Source organism: Paroedura picta, chromosome 2 (assembly GCF_049243985.1).
Source record: "Paroedura picta isolate Pp20150507F chromosome 2, Ppicta_v3.0, whole genome shotgun sequence".
Classification (NCBI taxonomy): Eukaryota; Metazoa; Chordata; class Lepidosauria; order Squamata; family Gekkonidae; genus Paroedura; species Paroedura picta.
The window spans coordinates 127,348,527-127,368,667 of NC_135370.1; the positions used below are offsets into that span (position 1 = coordinate 127,348,527).

Here is a 20,141-nt window from a genome sequence, read left to right on the forward strand (position 1 = left end):
AGAAGGCTAATTATTTTTAGTGAGGAAATGCCAATTATTAAAACAGTTGTCATATGCTCATTCAGACAATGATAGTGGGAAACAGAAATCTCCCTGGGGAGAAAGTTCCAGAGTTTCAGTGCCCTGACTAAAAGTTCCTCAGGTGCTTGAGACCTAGGCCTCACATGAGAAACGATGCAGCCGCTGATAGGATTACCTGAAAACTTGCAGTGGTTGAGTTTGGAAGCTGAGAAAACAAAGAAAACTGTTGGATCTGTTGACCATCAACAGCTTGGTGAGTGGCTAGGAGAGGTCCTGAAGTTGCTGTTTGCAGGATGAGCTGGTTGAGGTAATGTAAACTGCTGCAGATAGGGAGCATGGAACTGCTCACCTGATGGCAGAAAACAGGGACCATGCTTGAGGGAGCATATGCCTGCCATAAAGGTCTAGCTGTAAACTGGGTTGCAGAAATTAAGGGTGATCAGCTGCATCAAATATGATACTAACATTTATACCTGGTGAACACTAATGTATTTGTGCTGTATGAATCACTAATCCTGGACAAGGTACACATACTTAAGGTTGTTGAAATATTGCTACAATGCTTGGATAATTGTTTACCCCTAACTAACACTTTTCATTTAAGGAAATGATTTTCCACTTTAGGAATCATGTTTTAAAATGCTGCAGAATTAGTATATCGTGTGTGTGCGCGTAGATTTGTGATGACACCAGCAATAATCAATCAGCTCTGTGTACAATGGGGCTTGTACTGAGAAATAAATAAGAGCCTCTTGTGGCGCAGAGTGATAAAGCAGCCGATATGCTGTTTGAAGCTCTGCCCATGAGGCTGGGAGTTCAATCCCAGCAGCCGGCTCAAGGTTGACTCAGCCTTCCATCCTTCCAAGGTCGGTAAAATGAGTACCCAGCTTGCTGGGGGGTAAACGGTAATGACTGGGGAAGGCACTGGCAAACCACCCCGTATTGAGTCTGCCATGAAAACGCTGGAGGGCGTCACCCCAAGGGTCAGACATGACCTGGTGCTTGCACAGGGGATACCTTTACCTTTTTACTGAGAAAAAAGGGAGGCATTCTTCCTTAACCTGGCCGCCTTGGTACATACAAATGGACACATTCTAGAACAAAGAGGCACATCTGCAATTGTTTCCTGTCATTTTCTTAAGTGTTTATTTATTTATTTATTTATTTATTTATTTTATTTAGATTTATATACCGCCCTCCCCGAAGGCTCAGGGCAGTTTACATTAAAACTAATCAACGATACATGAAACAGTCTTCGTTAAAACATACAGTAATTAATAACAGTGGTTGTAAACATATAACAGAATAATGTAACAGTATAACAATATAATAAAATAATATAACGATGGAACGGTGCAATACCACAACAGGTCCAGAGCGCTCTGGTGGAGTTCTGGGAGGAAGGGGGGGAGAGGGGGGAGGGGGAGGAGCGGGGGGGAGCAGGGGGGAGCGGGGGCCCTTCATTCGCTGTTGGTTGTGCCTGGTCTCAACCAAATGCCTGGCGGAGGAGCTCCTTTTTGCAGGCCCTGCGGAACTGTTTAAGCTCCGTCAGGGCCCTGATCTCCTCCGGGAGCTCGTTCCACCAGGTGGGGGCCAGAACAGAGAATGCTCTGGTCCTGGTCGAGACCAGGCGGACTTCTTTAGGGCCAGGGACCATTAGCCGGTTGGTGGCGGTGGAGCGCAGATCTCTTTTAGGGGCATAGGCAGGGAGGCGGTCCCTCAGGTACACTGGGCCCTGACCGTGAATGCAAGTAGGAACAAGAATGCAAGTAGGAACAAGTATCTTTAAAACTAACCCTGTGTCTAGCTGTAAATGGCCAGTGATGGTCGCACAGATCCAACTTATCTGTGATGCATTTCCATTGCAGTTACAGCTGAGTGATTTGGCTAGAAGCTTTAGGCCTCAGTTTACAGCACCTGTAGATCATTTGTTTGCAGCTTACACACATTGAATTTTAAACTCCAGCCAAGAAGCAGACTTGGGGAAAGAAATGGGAAGATAAATATGTGCCAGGAACTTATAAACACTGCCCTGAAAGGCTTTCCTTTTGGGATCTCCTGTTCCCTGCAGGGAATGGCTGTCACTCACCAATTGTTTCTCTGCTTTTACACGGCAGGAGACAGCTGTGTCTCGTGAACTGCTTGTTCATTTGGCACCCCTTGCTCTGTACAAGATGGCTGTTGCGCAGGGTGTGTCAGCACCAGCTGTTTGTCATAGAATATAGCCTGGGACATAACTCAAACACCTGCAGCATTCTGCACCTTGTCCCGGAAGACATCCAAGGGAAATCAGAACCTTATAACACTGCTTTGCATTAATGTAGATTATGTGTTCTGTAGACTATAGCAGTCATCCTTGCAGCTTCCCTGTCAAAGTAGGTTAGTATTGTTATTTATTTGTATTTATTTATTTAGATTTCTATACCGCCCATTTCTTTGAAGCTCTGGGCGGTTTACATTTAACATTATATAACTTACATGGAACGATATATAGACTATAACATCAACAACTTTTAAATAAGGCATCAAAAGATTAGAAAACCACATTTATAATATAAAAATAACAATTAACAGTAACATTGAGGGTTAGTTCTTTCAGTCACGGAGGGGGCGTCTGGGGGCTCAGCAGGTGTTCTAAGTCAGTCGGCCTCAAGCGAATGCCTGATGGAAGAGCTCCCTCTTGCAGACCCTGCAGAACTGTGGAAGTTCGGGCAGGGCTCTGATCTCCTCAGGGAGCTCGTTCCACCAGGTGGGGGCCAGGACCGAGAAGGCTCTGGCCCTTGTTGAGGACCGACATGCTTCTCTGGGGCCAGGGATCCGCAGCCATTTGGAGGTGGCAGAGCATAGGACTCTTTTGGGGGTATAGGCAGGGAGGCGGTCTCTCAAATACATTGGGCCCGAACCACATATGGCTTTAAAGTTGATTACCAGAACCTTAAGCTTGATCCGGAATTCAACTGGGAGCCAGCCAGATCAAGCAGAGTCTTGGGATCTCCATGATGTTTTTGTGAGAATCCTGACCACAGCATTCTACACCAATTGTAGTTTCCGTATCAAGGATAAGGGTAGGCCTGCGTAGAGCACGTTACAGAGCTCTAGCCTAGAGGTGACTGTCGCGTGGATCACTGTGGCTAGGTGCTCTGGGTCCAGGTAGGGCGCTAGTAACTTGGTGGAGGTGGTAGAATGCCAACCGCGCTACCTTTGTGACCTGGGCCTCCATTGTAAGGGAAGCATCCAGGGTCACACCCAGGGTGGGCAGATGCACTCAGGGTTCCTGGCCCAGGGTAGGCAGATGCACTTCCTCCCATGGTCCCTTCCTACCCAACCACAGGACCTCCGTCTTTACAGGGTTGAGCTTCAGGCGACTCTGCTTGATCTATTTTGTCACGGCTTCCAGACATCTGGTTAAGGGTTTTGGGGGAGAGTCAGGACAGTCATCCAACAGGAGATAGAGCTGGGTGTCATCCTCATATTGGTGGCAACCCAGCCCAAACCTCTGCACCAGCTGAGCCAGAGGGCGCATAAAGATATTAAATAAGATAGGAGAGAGGACTGCTCCTTGTGGGACTCCACATTTGAGCTGGTATTGGTTAGATATTCTCTCTCCTATTGCTACCCTCTGTCCGTGGCCCCAGAGGAAGGAATTCAGCCATTTGAGGGCCATTCCCCGTATTCCGGTGTTGGCTAGATGGTGAGCTAGGAGTTTGTGATCTACTGTGTCAAACGCTGCTGATAGTATGAGCAGCGCTGACCCGCCCCAGTCTAGCTGGCATTGGAGGTAGTCTGTCAGGGCAACTAGCGCTGTCTCCACCTCATGTCCAGGCCGGAAGCTTGACGGAAATGGGTCAAGGGCTGAAGTTTCCTCCAGGAATGCTAATATTTGGTCCGCAGCAGCCCTTTCAATCAACTTCCCCAGAAACGCTAAGTGTGAAATGGGGAGATAGTTGTCAGACTCCTGCATGGCTAGAGATGATTTCTTGAGTAACGAGCGTACCACTGCCTCTTTTAATCCCTCCGGGAATTCTCCTGTTGAGAGGGAGAGGGAGAGATTAATTTTTTCCTGGAGTGGGGCTCCTATTCTTCTGTCTGTTTTTTTTAGGAGCCACGATGGGTATGGGTCTAGTGGGAAAGTGGTTGGCCTCATTGCTGCTAGCATCCTATCCACTTCAGTTTGTGAGAGTCATCTAAAGTGACTCATTGTCCTCTCCAAAGATGGCCAAGGGGCCTCTAGTTCACTTTCTGTGTCTAAAGTTGAAGGAAGGTCACGGCAAAGCCTCGAGATTTTGTCTGCGAAGTGATTCGCAAATGCCTTTTAGCTAATGTTAAATTGGCTATTATCTTGGCGCCCTTCATTGAGGGCGATGAGAAATCGAACTATCCTAAATAATTGTGCCGGGCGTGAATGCGCAGATGCGATGCTAGTTGAGTAAAAGTTTCGTTTCACTGACTTCACCGCCATCTCATAGGCTCTTAACTGCATTCTATAAGATGTTCTCGATTCTTCATTGCGAGTCTTCCTCCAAACTCGCTCTAGCCGTCTCAGTTCCTGTTTCTTCTTGCGGAGCTCCTCCGTATACCAGGGAGCCCGCTTGAGACTGGGTCGGAGAGGGTGTTTGGGAGCTATCTCATCAATGGCTGCTAGCATTATGTCATGCCAGTTGCTGACCTGTCCATCTAGAGAAGTGCCAGGAGGCATTGGGTCCCGCAGAGCATTCAGGAATCCAATTGGATCCATAAGTCTCCGCGGGCAAGCTGAAATGTGCTCGGCACCCAATTGAGGGGAAGGTGGCATCTGGGTATAGCGGTCCGACCATGGCACAGTCGTAGCCGTGACCGGATCCATGCTCAACCCCACACCGAAAATCAGGTACAGGATGTGACCTGCTTGATAGGTAGGACCAATAACAAATTGCGAGAGCCCTAGCGTCGCCATGGCTGACACCGGATCCAACCCATTGCCAGAGGGCAGCAGTTCTACATGGAGATTAAAGTCCCCCAGAATTACTCTAGGGAACTGTAATGTCCAGGCGGCAGCTGCCTTTAGCAGGACAGACAGGGCATCTGGAGGTGCATTGGGTGCACGGTACACCAGCCAGATGGCTATGCTCTCGGTTGTGCCCCATCCAAGGCCCACACACTCAATTCCTGGGATTGTCAGCGCGGGGAGAGTCCTGAAGGAGATGTTATTTCAGATCAGGATTGCCACTCCTCCTCCCCGCCCCACGGTCCGCGACTGATGGAGGACGGAGAACCCGGCAGGGGCCTGTTCTTTGAAGACAACTTCTTCGCCATCCCTGGACCAGGTTTCCGTCACGCATGCCAGGTCTACCCCCTGCTCTGTGAAGTAAGATTGCAGAGCAGATTCTTTGTTGTTATCTGCATATTGCTGGGGTGGGATACTAAGGCAAAAGGAATGGTGGTTTTTTCTAACACACCCCTCCACGCTGGATCATTGTACGAACTGCCAACAGAAATTTCCTAGGGCAGGCAAGGATATTGCTTTAATAAGACATGGCCCTAGATCTCATCATAGTGAAAAATAGCAGGCTGGATTGGGATAGGGTTAGTCTGGTGTGCAGAGATCTGTTTGGAATTCTTGGTGAATTAGTGTTGCTAGCAGGTTCTATTTTATTTAGAATGATGATGATGATGATGATGATGATGATGATGACAGTCAAAATATGTTGTTGTTTTTTGTTTTTTAGTGTTCTGAATCGCACCCCTGCCAACCTGATTCAGGAAATAATTTTAGTAGATGACTTCAGCTCTGATCGTAAGTATTTCTTTTCCTCACTTGCTCCTTAATTATACTTGATACTTTTTGTGCATCGTGTTAAGCAGTATTTTCCTCCTTTCTTTGCTTTTTATCTGAGAATAATAAGACAACGGGAAGAAGCAAATGTTTTGTTTAATTTCTACCCAAGGAAAAGAAACCGGCCCATTTATTTTCCTGGGGCCTTTCTCTTCACTCCCTGTGGCTTTCCACTTGAGAGACCTGACAAGGAGGCCAGAATGCTCACTTGGGCTTCATTAACCACCATTTTGTGTGCCATCATCAGAAACATGGTGAGTGGCAGGAGATAATGCATGCGACAGAGCACTGCTGTGTTTTTGGCAGGTCAGGGGTTGCCATCCACAGGTTCTCACTGGGCTTTTCACAGAACAGAACCATCCCTAGGCAGTAAGTGACTGGAAATACTAATGGAGGGCACTGTCTTTCCCTCACTAATCGGGCACAAAAGGATGTTGTTTACTTCATTTTTCCAGTTAGATATTTTCACAGAACCATAGCTGAGATGCTCCACAGCCTCAGAATGAGTGGGGAGGGGCTTTGAGTCACCACTGGCCTCCTCCTCCTAATTGTGAGCTTCCTCTTGCTCTGCATTCCCAGTTCCAATCCACACTTCCTCAGTTTGTTCGAAGGAGCCTCCTTTTGTCCTTCCCACCCACCCTAGTCAGCCTCCCTTCTTCCTCCTCTCCTCTCCGAACCAGGCTTCAGCTATTGACTCCCTGCCTCTCCCTAGGTGTGAGTCAGGCTCACCCCATCAGATGCCACTTTGCTGCTGTCCCATCTACTCAGTTACTAGGGCAACTCCAGCTTCTGGTAGCCCTTCTAGGAGATGGAGTGTAACCACCTCTCCCATTGCACCAGTCTGGCATTCCTTATTCTTGCAGCCTCCTTTGCTGTCTTTGGGCTCTCCCTGGCTGTTCTTCTGGGTTGTGTCGTAGCAGACCTGCCCACTATTGCCATGGCAGGAACGCCAAGCTCCAAGCATGCCTCTCTGGTGGCCCCTGAGGGTGCTGTGCAGCAGGTGGCTGCGGTAGGCCTAGGTTTGTTTCAGGAGGCTTTGTGGCCTTCTGCAAGTCCGGGGGTGGCACAGAGTGGTCTGGATGCTGGTCCCACACAGTAGTGGCCCCTGAGGTCCTTGGAGGAAAAACAATAAAAATGCTTCTATTCTGATAGAAACAGCTTTATTTATTAACAGTTTTTCTGAATTGTCATCAGACTTGTGAAGGCATTGCTGCCATAGCAGGGCTGGGATTTTGCCATGTTCTTGGAGTGTGAATAGCCTAAAATGGTTAGTGGGTTCGTTTTAGGACATTGCTTTCCTTGCCTAGCAGATGGCTGGCAATATCTCAGTAGCCTTTAATCAAGGATACCTGTCACTGTGTCTCAATGATACAGCCCTTGACAAACTGCCCACAGTATTTCAGGCAGTGGGGAGCCTGTGAAAATGGAAGAGCTCCAAGGTAGCATGGTGCCAAGGAAAGTACTTTGGCTGGTGGCCTTCCTGATTCTCACCAGGATGCCAAAGCTGTGCAGAGATGATAAGTGATGGGCCTTGCGAGACACAGGAGAAAGCACAAGAAACTGCTGCTGCCATTGTTGCAGGGGAAAGTGATGAATGCAGGAGAAATAAATTTGGGCTGATATCTGTACTCAAGATTCATTCAGAATAGAGTCACAAACACTTTCTTTGCTTCCAACCGTGGTCCAAAAAGTGACTCTCATCTCATCTGAACAGCGGCATGCTGTACTCCAGAATAAGGTGAATGGAAGAGATTTGAGCCATCTCTACAGTATGCTTAATTTTTTTGTGAGACTTGGATCATCACGTCTTCCCTCTGTGTCATTCATGCGATGCTGAGTTGCACGCTGTTTTCCCAGAAGGTTTTTAAAAAATAAATGCAACCTTGGAAGCTGCCATCATAAATAAAAGATCTGCCCAGGGGAAAAAAGGAGAGGATCTTTGCCCTTTTCCCTGTAGTATTCTTTTCTGCTGAAAATCCTCCCCCCCCCCTTCCCAAAGCTGCTTTCCCATTGTAAAACAAAATTTCTGGAGCAGACATTTCATATGAGATAATAAAATAATCAAGTTAATAATAATCTGAAATGCAAGCTTAACTTTTGGTTTAAAAGTGTTCATCTGGTCCTCATTAGTAAACAGTTCATTATTTTAAAAAGCTTGGAATTGATGAACATTGTGTATGTTTGTGCAATGTAAGGAAAAAAATTATGTATTTATTTGATTTCTTTAGAAAAATGCTTCTTGCATTTCTGCTAAATGGGACTTAAAGCAATAATATCATATTGACCTGCATTAATTATTCAGAGCCTAGAATTCCTTGAGATGGATGTCTTTGCACACCCGCAAAAACCTTTGTTTTATATTTAATTACTTTTTGTTTTTGCCTAATGCTAGCACTGCAACCCTATACACATTTACTAGGAAATAACCCTAGTAAGGTTTGCTAGGCTCAGACTATGATTACATAACTTTAAGACCAACCAAGTTTTATTCTGGGTATAACCTTTTGTATGCATGTACACATCTTAAGATAAGTTAGTTATTTAGGTAGTTAGAATTTTAATTGTTAGTGAGTTGATGCAAGTAGTTTTTATGTATTTTAATTCATGCTGTAAAACAGGGATAGTCAACCTGTGATCCTCCAGATGTTCATGGACTACAATTCCCATGAGCACCTACCAGTGTTAGCTGGCAGGGGCTCATGGGAATTGTAGTCCATGAACATCTGGAGGACCACAGGTTGACTACCCCTGCTGTAAACCACTCTGAGCCCTTAGGGGAGAAGGCTGCCAATGGGGAGGAGCTCAGTGAGGCAGTTGTTGCTACCTAGTGACAACAAGAAATCTCTTAATGTTCACCGTTCACTACATTCCTTCTCTCTCTTCCTCTATCTTTCCAGACCATGCACATAGCATATATCTTGCTTTTTAAAATCTCATAGGGCAGAAGCATACATTGCTGGGCAAATAAGGTTTGCCTCATAATGCAAAAGCTGGCATTTGCAGGATAAAACAAACTTGTTGGAGAGCGGTACTTGAATTCTTCTTCACTACAATTCCTCCCTGCCCTATTTCCCCTCATTTCTAGTACTGACATGGGAAATTGAGGAAAGCTTAGGGTAGGGGGGTTCTGGAGTAGGATACAGAAGTGATTAGAAACTCCATCCATTCCCTACTTCTAACATGGAAATCCACACCCTAGTAACAAGAAAATAGACTTTTTTGAAATGTTCATCTTCTGGTAGATGTCCTACATTGTTTCTAGGATTAGTCTTTCATGGGTCAGGGTGCAGCAACATGTCACAAAGACCTCATGGCCTCTTTTCCCTTGCAAACCACTCTGAAGTGTGGGTGATTTGCACTGGAGAAGTTACAGGAGGGAAGCAGCTCTCCAAACTTAGCCTGACTACTAGGGGTGGGCATGAACTAAACCATAAGCAAAATTCATCACAGATTTTGCCCTGTTTGTGGTTTGAAAACAGAAGATCATGGTGGGTCTGCCTTCATGAACTTCACAAACTTTTGAAGCAATTTTGACAGTTTATGGAGGGTATGGAAAATAGGAGTTTAAAGGGGCTCTGGGCCGCTTTAAACTCCTGCTTTCCATACTCAGCCAAAGTAGCAAAAACAGCTGAGTGGCGGGGAGATGTTCCACAGCACTCAGCTGTTTCAGGCTGTCTTGTGCAATCCCTTTAAATTACAAAGGAACTGCAGAAGAAAGCCTGAGAAACAGTTGAGCTGGCAGGGAGCAGTCTCTCTGCCTGCTCAGCTGTTTTGGGCTTTCTTATATAGTCCCTTTAGATGGGTACATTTAAAGGGGTTTGTGCAACCAAAAAGAGCTGAGTCTGTGACGAGGAGCTTCCCGGCCATCCTAGCAGGCTCTTCTCCCCACAGGCTCTACTCCATTGGGCTCCCTTGTGCAGCCTGGTTTAAAGGGGATCCCGGGCTGTGCAAGAGAGCCTGAAGCTGGACTGGCAGGGTGTCTTCATGGGCTGTATTCCGTTTAGCTGTCTTGTGCAGCCCTTTTAAATGGGGCTGTGCATGAGTCCCCAAACTGAATCAGCTTGGAGACTTCTCTCTGTGGACTCAGCCTTATTGGGCCCCTTCTCCAGCTCCTTTAAACCAGATTACACAAGAGATCCTGAAACTATGGAGATTGCTCTCTATTAGCTCAGTTGTCTTTTTGGGCTGCAGTCCTTTTAAAGTTTGAAGGGACTCCACAAGTCAACCCAAAAGAGCTGAGCATCAGGAAGCAAGCTGCTTCTCATTGCTCAGTGTTTTTTTTGGTTTTTCTGCAAACTCTGTTGAAAGGGACTGCAGTCCCTTTTATAGGGGTTTGCAGGGCCACGAACCAGTTTGGTTCAGGAACGGACTTCCCAGTTTAATTCAACCAAACTGGCAAACCAAACTGCATTTTCCCAGTTTGCACCCATTCCTACTGGCTTTCCCACTGAAACTTTCCCCTAAAGTTGCCTTTAACCCTACCAGTGATCCAGAGCACCCTCATTTACCCTTTGAATATTGGAACCCACCACAGGGATGAAAGGCCATAGCTTCAGGATCAAGTGGGCTAGCAAAAGAAAGGGGGAAGCTCCTTTATTCTTTTCCCCTTTTGTACTTCAAAGCAGCCCCTCCTACATGTGCTTTGGAAAGGATAAGGAACTGTAGGGGCTGCTTTATATGTGGCTGTAGCGTATTGTTTACCCCATACATAGCATCTGAGAAATATTGAATTCAGGAATGAGGTGGCAAGATTGATAGGCAAGCAGCTGATCCTGTAGGTAGTGGGATGAAGGCCTATCTGTCGAATAATATCATAAGAGAAAGCAAAGCATTATCCTGTGTTCAGAAATATGGGAATAATTACTGGCCTCTTTCTGTCAATGCCAAGCATTCTGTGTGCTCGAGCCAGCTGCTTTCTCTTGTTTTTAGCTGAGGACTGCCAGCTCCTTACCAGGATACCAAAGGTCAAGTGTCTGCGGAACAGCCGGAGAGAAGGTGAGCATGGCCCACTTTGTGGGAAACATCGAGTGTACAAGGGCTCTTTTCCCTTGCAAACCACAGCAGAGCTAGTGAATATGTGAAGTAAGGAGACAAACATCAGGCTCCGAGTGCATCACATCCCTTGCCTAGATTCAGTTTTAAAAAATCATATGGTGTCTCCACTCTCCAGTTAACTCTTGGTGTATAAGCCACCATTTATTCAGGCAGCAAAGCTTTATCTAAGTCTGGCTACCAGGTCAGAGTCCAGTGGCACCTTTTAGACCAACAAATATTTATTCAAGGCGTGAGCTTTCAAGTGCAAACACTCTTCCTCAGCTACCTACTTGGATACCAGGTGTTCACAATAAATGTTAACGGATGGGATTGCACATAAAGAGTGGGGATGGGAGTGGACTGTATTTGAGAGCCAGCTTTGTCTAGTGGTTAGGAGTGCGGACTTCTAATCTGGCGAGCCGGGTTTGATTCCGCACTCCCCCACATGCAACCAGCTGGGTGACCTTGGGCTCACCACAGCACTGATAAATCTGCTCTGATCGAGCAGTAATATCAGGGCTCTCTCAGCCTCACCTACCTCACAGGGTGTCTGTTGTGGGGAGAGGAAAGGGAAAGAGATTATAAGCTGCTTTGAGACTCCTTCGGTTAGAGAAAAGCGGCATATAAGAACCAACTCTTCTACTTCAAACTAATTTACATGGGACAGTTCACAAGTCGATTTTATTACATTCCACATTTTTAGCACTCTTGCCTATAATCACTTTCTGTTATACACCTTTAAAATTTTTGAAAACAAAAAGCAACAACACGTGAAATTAGCCTTGAAATTTGTTTTTTCTCAAAGATATGACTTCAGTCATTATACAATTATAATGATAACCAATAGTGAAGTGAAGGGCTTGTGTTAACCCTGAAAGCACCAAAGCAAAGTTAGGTCACAAAAATGTGATGATTACTAAGGATAAACTGAAGATTTGGTGAATCATAAATGTCAGAGAGGTGTGGGGCTACTATGAAAAAAGTTATCTTGACTGTTGAAACCAGTCTCAACTCTGGCAGTATCTATAATGTCGTATTTCTGGATCTCAACAAGCAGGAAAGTGCACCATCAGATATCCCAGGACATACAGGGTTTCTATGGAAATACCTGAATTTGGCCCCTTGACTTTGACCTCAAAGCAGACTAGTAACCAGGGATCTATTGCAAAATTGGTCTAATACGCTTCCAGTAGATGACACCCCCTGGTCCCAGCAAGATGACTATCAACTTCTGTCAGCTTTTTAATACTAATCACAATGGACAGGGGTTGAGCCGAAAAACTAAGGCAGCCACTAATTGAAGTACCCCATCCACATTCTCAGGTGTTAACTGGAACTCATGAAATATGAGTGGACCATGGGAAGGCCTAGATGATTTTGAGTTAATTTTAGAGTCAAAGTCAAAACAGATAAAAGTAATTTGTATTCACAAAGAATTCTGTAAAACTGTCACAGTGAGGCACCAAATAATCTACTCTTTTTAGTAAAGAAGAGCCAGCATACTTGAAAAGGCTCTGCTGAAAGAGACCACAGACACTGTTGGGGTTAGAGAAGAGTGCATTTTCCTTGCCATTGCTGCCAAGAAGTAGGCCTTTCGGCAGGCTCCAAGCCATGCTCAGTTGGATTTGTGCTCAAATCTTCATCCTTGCTCCCTACCGCTCTCTCTTTAACTGTGCCCTGGCAGGCCTTCCCCTGAATAATGGTATCCTTTTGTCTCTACTTGTCTCCTCCCCCTTTGCAGGGCTCATCCGCTCTCGGGTGCGAGGGGCTGATACAGCAGCAGCTGAAATCCTGACCTTCTTGGACAGTCACTGTGAGGTGAACAGTGAATGGCTGCAGCCTATGCTTCAAAGGGTGAAAGAGGTGAGCAGGTGTCCTCTCCCTCCTCCCCCTGGCTGACAAACATTGCTTTCACACACTGTGCACAGCACCTCTGGCCATGAGATACACCACTGCACATAGAAATGAGGTTTTGCAGCTCCCTTTTTGTTTTTCACTGGGTTTCTTCTCACAACTGGTGATGTCACTCCCCTCATGTCCTCCAAAATATATCCCAAGAGGGGAATCTCTTGCTTGAATTCTGGAACCCCACACTGTGTGGCGTGAGCATGGGAAAGGGCAAGAGCCCTGGAGTATAAAAAGCAAAACCATACAGCTGCTTTAGTAACTCTCCTCCTGCATGTGCCAAGAGTGTCAGAGAGGAGATGTGACAACACAGCTGAAAAATCTGCAGTACCAGAGCTGAATGGGGAGGGAGGATTCCCCTGCAGTCTTCAAGATCTGCTTTCTCCTTCTCAAAAGGAATATCCTGGGTAGTTAACAGGGCCCTGGAGACAGGTGGAAGAATGCAAATTACATAGACAACTGAGTGCCAAGAGGAAGAAGAAAGTGAAACCTTGGAATTGGAGACTTAAAAGCCTCTGCTCCATAAATCCTCTTTCTCAGTAGCCCATAAACCTTTCCTTTGTATTTGCTCATAAAATCTTGCTGCTGGCTGTAGTAAGAATAGCAATCCCAGCCCTTGTGACTACTCTGACGCAACAAGAGATGTGCCTGAGCAGCTCAGCACCAGAGGCCAAGCTCTGATGTTTGGAACTGGGTCCAACTTTTCCCATGAGTCCATTGTTTGTTAACAGACGGCCGAGATGAGGCAGGTCTCTTCACACATTACGAAGTATGCTGGTTGGGGCTCTGTAGTAGTCACACGTGACTTCATAGAATCATAGAATAATAGAGTTGCAAGTTCTCCTAAATTAGTGTTCATGCAGGGCCTGATTCAGATAACACCTGCAATTTTAATGAAGAAGGGGCTTCTGCCTTCCTCCCCATTCCTTTTCCTGAAATTTTTATAAGTACTTTTTGGCCCATTGTAGAACCCCACAGATGTACATAAACAGCATGGGGGGGGGGGTGCTGCCTGGAAAATATTTGTCATAGGCTAGATTTCCCTGGTGAGAAGGAGCAGAAATACTGGAATAATTATTTGGAATAAACTATTCTCAGAATGTTTCCAAAGACTGGAATTTCAAGGATTCTTCAGGGGAAACCATAACCCTTTACGGTTGAAGCGATCCAGGCTTGCAGGCTACAGATAACCTTTGAAATCTCTGATCATCTCTTCATCTTTGTGTCAAGACCTCAATGCTCAGGGTTAAGAAACAATCCCACAGCTAAGGAAGTGTGGCTGGGAAGTGGGACAGCTTCCCTTGCTTGGAGAGCTCCCTCACACACAATTGTCAGAACTAAAGTTTCCAACGTTATCCTGTATGGCAATATCATTCCAGTTGGCATTTGGACCTGGAGGTTGCCGACTCTGGCCCATAGAAATGTATTGCCTAAACTTAAAAGATGACACCTTTGTTGGTAACACAGTGAGTTAGAGGGAAACCAATTTACGTCCCTTTTGCTCACCGTTTTGTATAATTTAATCCTACCATTAATGTAAGAAGATAAAGAAGCCTCCAGGCTGCTAATCACTTACTAAGTGGGTTGTGTCCCAATTAACCTTATCTTCCAAGATTTTTTTTCTGGGACAAGAAGTTATCTCCCCTCTTCTCCTCCAAAACATGTGTGTTGCTTGTTGCATTTTAAAATCCGCGCATGCAAAGAGCAGCCCATTAATCCCTTGTGAGCCAGTTCCCAGCCAGTCAGGACAGGCAGCATTTTGAAATGATGACTTGTGAGTAGATCTGCTGCCAGACAAAGATTGCAGCCTGCCGTGATGTGGTAGGCTGGAAGCTGCCTTTGCGAACATGGATCATGGCTGCTTCCTCCCCACCTTACAAGTGAAACTGACTAGACTAGAAGTGCCTGTTGCTCCAAGTGTCCTGCTGGGTTGCCTAGCTATGGATGGATCTACTTGTAAGTAAGCACCCTAGATGGCTGTTTTAAGTAGCAGCATTACCGAGGAAAGCAGTCTTGCTTTTGCTTGTTTAATCACCAGAACAATTTCCCAGGAAGTGAATACTTCTTTAATGAAGACTTTGCAGTGACAAAAAACAGATTTAAAGTTCTAATTAGAGGCCCCCACATGAGATGTGATGTAAACTTCACCAGCTGTTCCCAGGACATATCCCTGGGAAAACATCTGGTGTGGACACACCTTTGGAAGCACTTAGCACAGTTGGAGAGAGAGATTTTCCTAGAAGATGATTAACTGGAACAATTACTGCAGACTGCTTGAGCAGGCAGATGTCACGGAATAGTGTGAAAAGTCACAAAACAATGCCAGCGAAATGATTTTAAAACAGGCAAGCCTCTGCAGTACCAAAATGGGAGGGTTTTTTAAAGATCTCTAGAGGAAACGGAAAGGGAAATCGCTTTCCTCGGAAGAAGCAATTTCCGTCCACATTATTGTAGTCCATCAGCGGCTTTCTTAGGATGACCAAAGGAAATCAAATCAAAGCAGCACCATCTGATAATCACTCTGTAGCCTCTTGAAATTCTGTCCTGCGTATGTGACTCGAAAACAGAGAGCCAGCCGTTGTATTACAAATCTCCCTCATCTTCTAACAATTGGATGAGTCTCATTTTTCATATCCCTCCTGCAAAACAACAACTGGTTCCAATCTTATATGCAAAAGTCACAGATTATTTCTTAGCAGAAAGAAACCTGGAGGAAACAAAGGGATGCAGTGTGGTATGCAAATGTTTTTCTCATTCTGCCATGTGCATAAATCTCATGGTCTCTGATTTCCTGAAGCTTAATCTCCACACCTTCCTCCTGAATTCTAATTTGTCCTCTTTCTTTCCCATTCTTTCAGGATTATACGCGGGTGGTGAGTCCTATCATTGATGTGATAAGCTTGGACAATTTTGCCTACTTAGCAGCATCAGCAGATTTAAGGGGAGGTATGTACAGCCAATAGAAAAATCCCAAAGAAGGGCTGTTTCTTTCTCTTAGGATAACCACAACATAACGGGTTCCTTTAGATCCTTGTTGTAAGACATGGCTGAAAATCTATGATTACACCTACCCTTAGTGTATGTGTGTTCTGGAGGAAATAGAGAAATACATGCACAGGAGCTGGGAAACTTTCACTTACCTGTTCCTCCCCTGGTGATTTTAGCCTTACAAATCAACAGTTTTCTATAATTTTATGTATGTTCATCTCTTACTGGCTCTTGCTAAATTACATGAAGATTCAAATTCTGCAAAAGAACGTGCAAAAGAATTATGTAAAACAAATGAAGCTGATACATTTTTAGAATCATAGAAACCAATTGTTCATCTACTCTGTAACCTGCCATAGTAGATGAGTGATTGGGATGTGAGTGTCCTGCATAGTGCAGGGGGTTGGATTAGATGACCCATGAGGTCCCTTCCAACTCTATGGCCCATTCCGCACCAGGATCAATGTTGCAAATTGGTTTCGAAACGGAAAAAAATGCCATTTAAAATAGTGGAATTTGTCGTTATGCATACCTGCCTTTGTAGTGGAATCCAGTTGTGTTTCTATCGTTTCCCACAGGTTTCCGGTCTCGGCAAAAATCGCTATCCAGGAAGCGATATTTGCCAAGCTTTGTCCCGTCCCTGGCCGTCAATCAAACAAGCAGCCAATGGGCGGCCGTTATCATGCTCCCAAAAAGCTCCTTTCCCTTTAAGGCAGGTTTAAAAAAAAAATCACATGTTGCAACGAATCTGCGTTGATTCGTTGCAACAAAGAGACCCATCTAGCTAGCAGGTGGTGTGTGAGCTGCCGTTTCATCGTTGTCACGCTCCCCCAAGTGAACCCCCCCCCATGCACGGGCGCGATTTTCAGCTGAAAATAAAGGGAACCAGCAAATGGGGCTGTGTGGTGCTTGGTGACTTAAAACAGAGGGACTGCAGCCGGGGAAGCCTCGCCGGGTGAATGAAGGCTCACCGGTTCGTTGCTCTCTGCTTTTCCGAGAAAAAAAAATGCCGATCGCTTCGCCGGAAGATCAGAGGAGAGAGCCAGGGGGAGGGACTTTGCTGAAACTGCAACAATGGTAACGCACAGAACTTTTCTGCTAGTGTTGCAGAATGGTTGCAAGAGTGTAGCGCTTTCCAAAGCGTGAATCCACTTTTTGGGATTTCCCTGGAAGCGCTACAACGAAGCGCTTTTTGCGGATCGGTTTCAGGAGTGTGGCAGATTGTCTACGACATTGTGCATAACTGCATTTTAGTAGCGATTACAATTTGCCACACTCCTGCTAGAATGAATCTGTGCGGATTGGCCCTATGATTCTATGATTCTAAAAATGTACAGCTTCATTTGTTTTAGATAATTCTTTTGCACGTTCTTTTGCAGAATTTGAATCTTCATGTAATTTAGCAAGAGCCAGTTTACTTAATTTATTTAATTTACTTAATTTACAGTATTTATTCCAGTCAAAAATGTATATTTTAGACTCCCTACTTAGTGGCCTTCAACTATGCTTTCAACTACATTCTTGATGTCAGCTGAGTTGGATTATGAATTGCATCTTCTCTGTTAGGATACATCCTTTTGTTTTACCTTTTTCAGCTGACTTCCTCCACTTCTATGCTTACAAATGAATGCTTGTCATTTTTGCTCTCTCCTGCATGCATAAGACTTTTGCCAAAGGTTGGTAGGGCCAAGCCACATGAATAAACAAAGATGCCAGGGATTAATCTCAGGGCCACACAGTCATATGTTACCTAAGTGATGTTGATTCCAGTTCAGTATAATTGTACTTGTGAAGCTCCTTTAATGCTAGAAATGTTGATACTGCATGAGAGAGCCTTATGATGTGATTAATGTTCATGCCAGAATCATTGGCTTCCTGTGAAAGGTACAGTTGTGCGTAATATGTCCCTTTTAAATAGTCTCTGAATTTTAGTCATTACCAGATTGCTGTGCAATGTGACCACATGGAACTGGCAACCTCTTCACTTAAATAATGTAAATGCTTTGCGTTTTTCTTTTTAGCCAGGGCAGGTTAATAATTCTTCTTCTGGAACACAGCACTGCAAAATTAGGGTTGAATCCAAAATGCCATAACTAGAATTCTCTACAAAATGAACAGAACTTTCCTAACTCCTGCTTCTGCCCCACTTTGCCATTAGGAGCTTTTCTGCAGTTTTAAAAAAAACCAGCAATGTTATATTATTATTACAAAAATCATTACATTCCAAAGATCCGTGTATCGGGTTCTCTGAATTCCCAGTTCTCATTTTTAGAAAGCAAGCACCTAGCCGCTTTCATTGTGGACATATGAGGGGGAAAGCAGTTAAAGTCCCTAGAGACTCACTTATTTTAAAATGAAAAATTCAGAGAATTAAGAGAGCCTGATACTCAAATTGTTATAATGTTGGTACATCAGTATTCATTTGCCAACTCAGAATGGCTAGGAAATGCCCCAGCTGCCCTTGGAAGGGAGATGGCTGGAGAATGGGGCAAGTAAACCTTCCATGTGGAAGCTCCATAGTTGCGGCGTTATTTTGGTAACCGCAGTGGCCATGGGGAAACCAGGCAAGCCTGTCCCCATGTGGAAACCACCCTGTTCTAATATTTGGAGCCCTGTTATACTGATTCCCCTCTTTTCCAGTGTGCAAGTACAAGTCTCAACGTTCCCTCCCTTTCAGTCTTGTAGATCTCTCTTGCATCCACTTCTCATCCCAAAGGATCTACCCAATTTGCAAATGTTGTAAATCAGGCAGCATTTTACATGGTGCACATGGGGGAAAGGCAATTACAGCAAACAGAGAGACTTTGTTCCCGGAAATACATGTCATCCCACTGAGAGTGCTGATTAACGTCTCATAACTTTGGCAGCCAATGAGGCATAGGACAGGCAGAGTGGAGGGCTGAAACACTAATTATTGCATTTCACTCTGGGAACACACGCTGGAAGATCTGGAACGTAATTGAGGACAGACAAATATTACTAAGGAGCGGAGAGTGCATGTATAGGGATACCTTGAGGCCAAGCTGTATAGGAAGCTTTTGCTGCTCTCAATCATATGTACAAAAACAGAATCACCACCATGTTATGGTAAGCTGTGCATGGTAATGCTGTTCATATCCGTGTAAATTGGGCGGGGGGTGCCTGACATTCCTTAGATGGTGAGAGGGAGCATGTCCTGCTTCATTTTAAATCACAATGATTCTCTTGTTGCTGGTGGCATAGGAGAATCTGCAGACATATTTCCTTGTTCTACCCTGATCTGTGTTTTAGGGTTTGACTGGAGCCTTCACTTCAAGTGGGAGCAGATCCCTATTGAGCAAAAGTTGTCTAGAACAGACCCGACCCAGTCCATAAGGTAAACTCAAGTGTGCAGGATCCCTCTGTGCACAGAAGAACTTGCCTGGTGAAGGAGCTGCTCCATGCATTGATGTTTCCATGGGAAGTGTTCAGAGGTCGTGTGTGGCTGACTCGAGAGCTACTGTTAATCAATATCCATTGTTCCCTGAAGAGTTTTAATATTCCTGACAAATACTTGCAACTCAATTTGTTAGCTTGAGTGGCCTGCACTGCTATAATATGCACTGTGTAGTATATTGGTTTTTCAGACAGTAATGAATGTGAGCCACCATCCCCTGGTGTGTGGTAGGGGGAGTGTCTTTGTCCTCGTTTTAGGAATGGTTTGCCAGTGTGCTATTATATTAATGACCTGTTTCCAGATGATGTATGCACAAGAATGATGTCTGTATCGAGATGCTGTGTTGTACATGGAGGTCCCAAATCAAGCCAGATTATGAAGGGCAATCTGTTTATGCAGGGCTTATTTTAGGTGTGTAGCCATGTTGGTCTGTAGGACCAGAACAAAGTTGAGTCCAGTGGCACCTTGAAGAAGAGACATTCTTTTGCACCCCAGTATTTACTACCTGAAGGAGTAGCAAAGCAACTCACAATCCCTTCCTCTCCCCACACCAGACACCCTGTGAGGTAGATAAGGCCAAGAGAGCTCTGAGAAAACTGTGACTGGCCCAGGATCACCCAACTGGCTGCATGTGGAGGAGGAATGGGGAATGAAACCTACTTATTCATATTAGAGACGGCCGCTCTTCATGACCACACAAAGCTTTTGTGTATCTGTATCTGACAAAGTGTGCAAGCACATGATAGATTATACCTTGAATAAGTCTTTGTTGGTCGTAAAAGTGCCACTGGACTCTAAATTTTAGTTATGCATGTTTATCCTACCCTTATTTTGTGGAGTTCAGAATGGCATATAGCATTATCTCCTATCTTAAACTCACAACAACCCTGTGAAGTAGGGTAAATGGAGTGAGAATGATCAAGTCAAAGTCACCCCGCTGAGTATCAAGGCCAGTGGGGACTTGAA

The 20,141-nt window shown here is 45.0% G+C and overlaps 1 protein-coding gene across 9 annotated transcripts in view; it reads left to right on the forward strand.

Annotated features, from left to right (window-relative positions):
* The window catches only part of GALNT16 (polypeptide N-acetylgalactosaminyltransferase 16), a 203,869-nt gene that overhangs the window by 125,400 nt on the left and 58,328 nt on the right, over positions 1 to 20,141 (forward strand). For all 9 annotated transcript variants that reach the window (XM_077322589.1, XM_077322593.1, XM_077322594.1 and 6 more), the window contains exons 4-8: positions 5,727 to 5,794; positions 10,763 to 10,828; positions 12,609 to 12,730; positions 15,631 to 15,718; positions 19,031 to 19,115. In XM_077322589.1, coding sequence (XP_077178704.1) covers positions 5,727 to 5,794; positions 10,763 to 10,828; positions 12,609 to 12,730; positions 15,631 to 15,718; positions 19,031 to 19,115 — 429 coding nt within the window. The remainder of the gene's footprint in view (positions 1 to 5,726; positions 5,795 to 10,762; positions 10,829 to 12,608; positions 12,731 to 15,630; positions 15,719 to 19,030; positions 19,116 to 20,141) is intronic.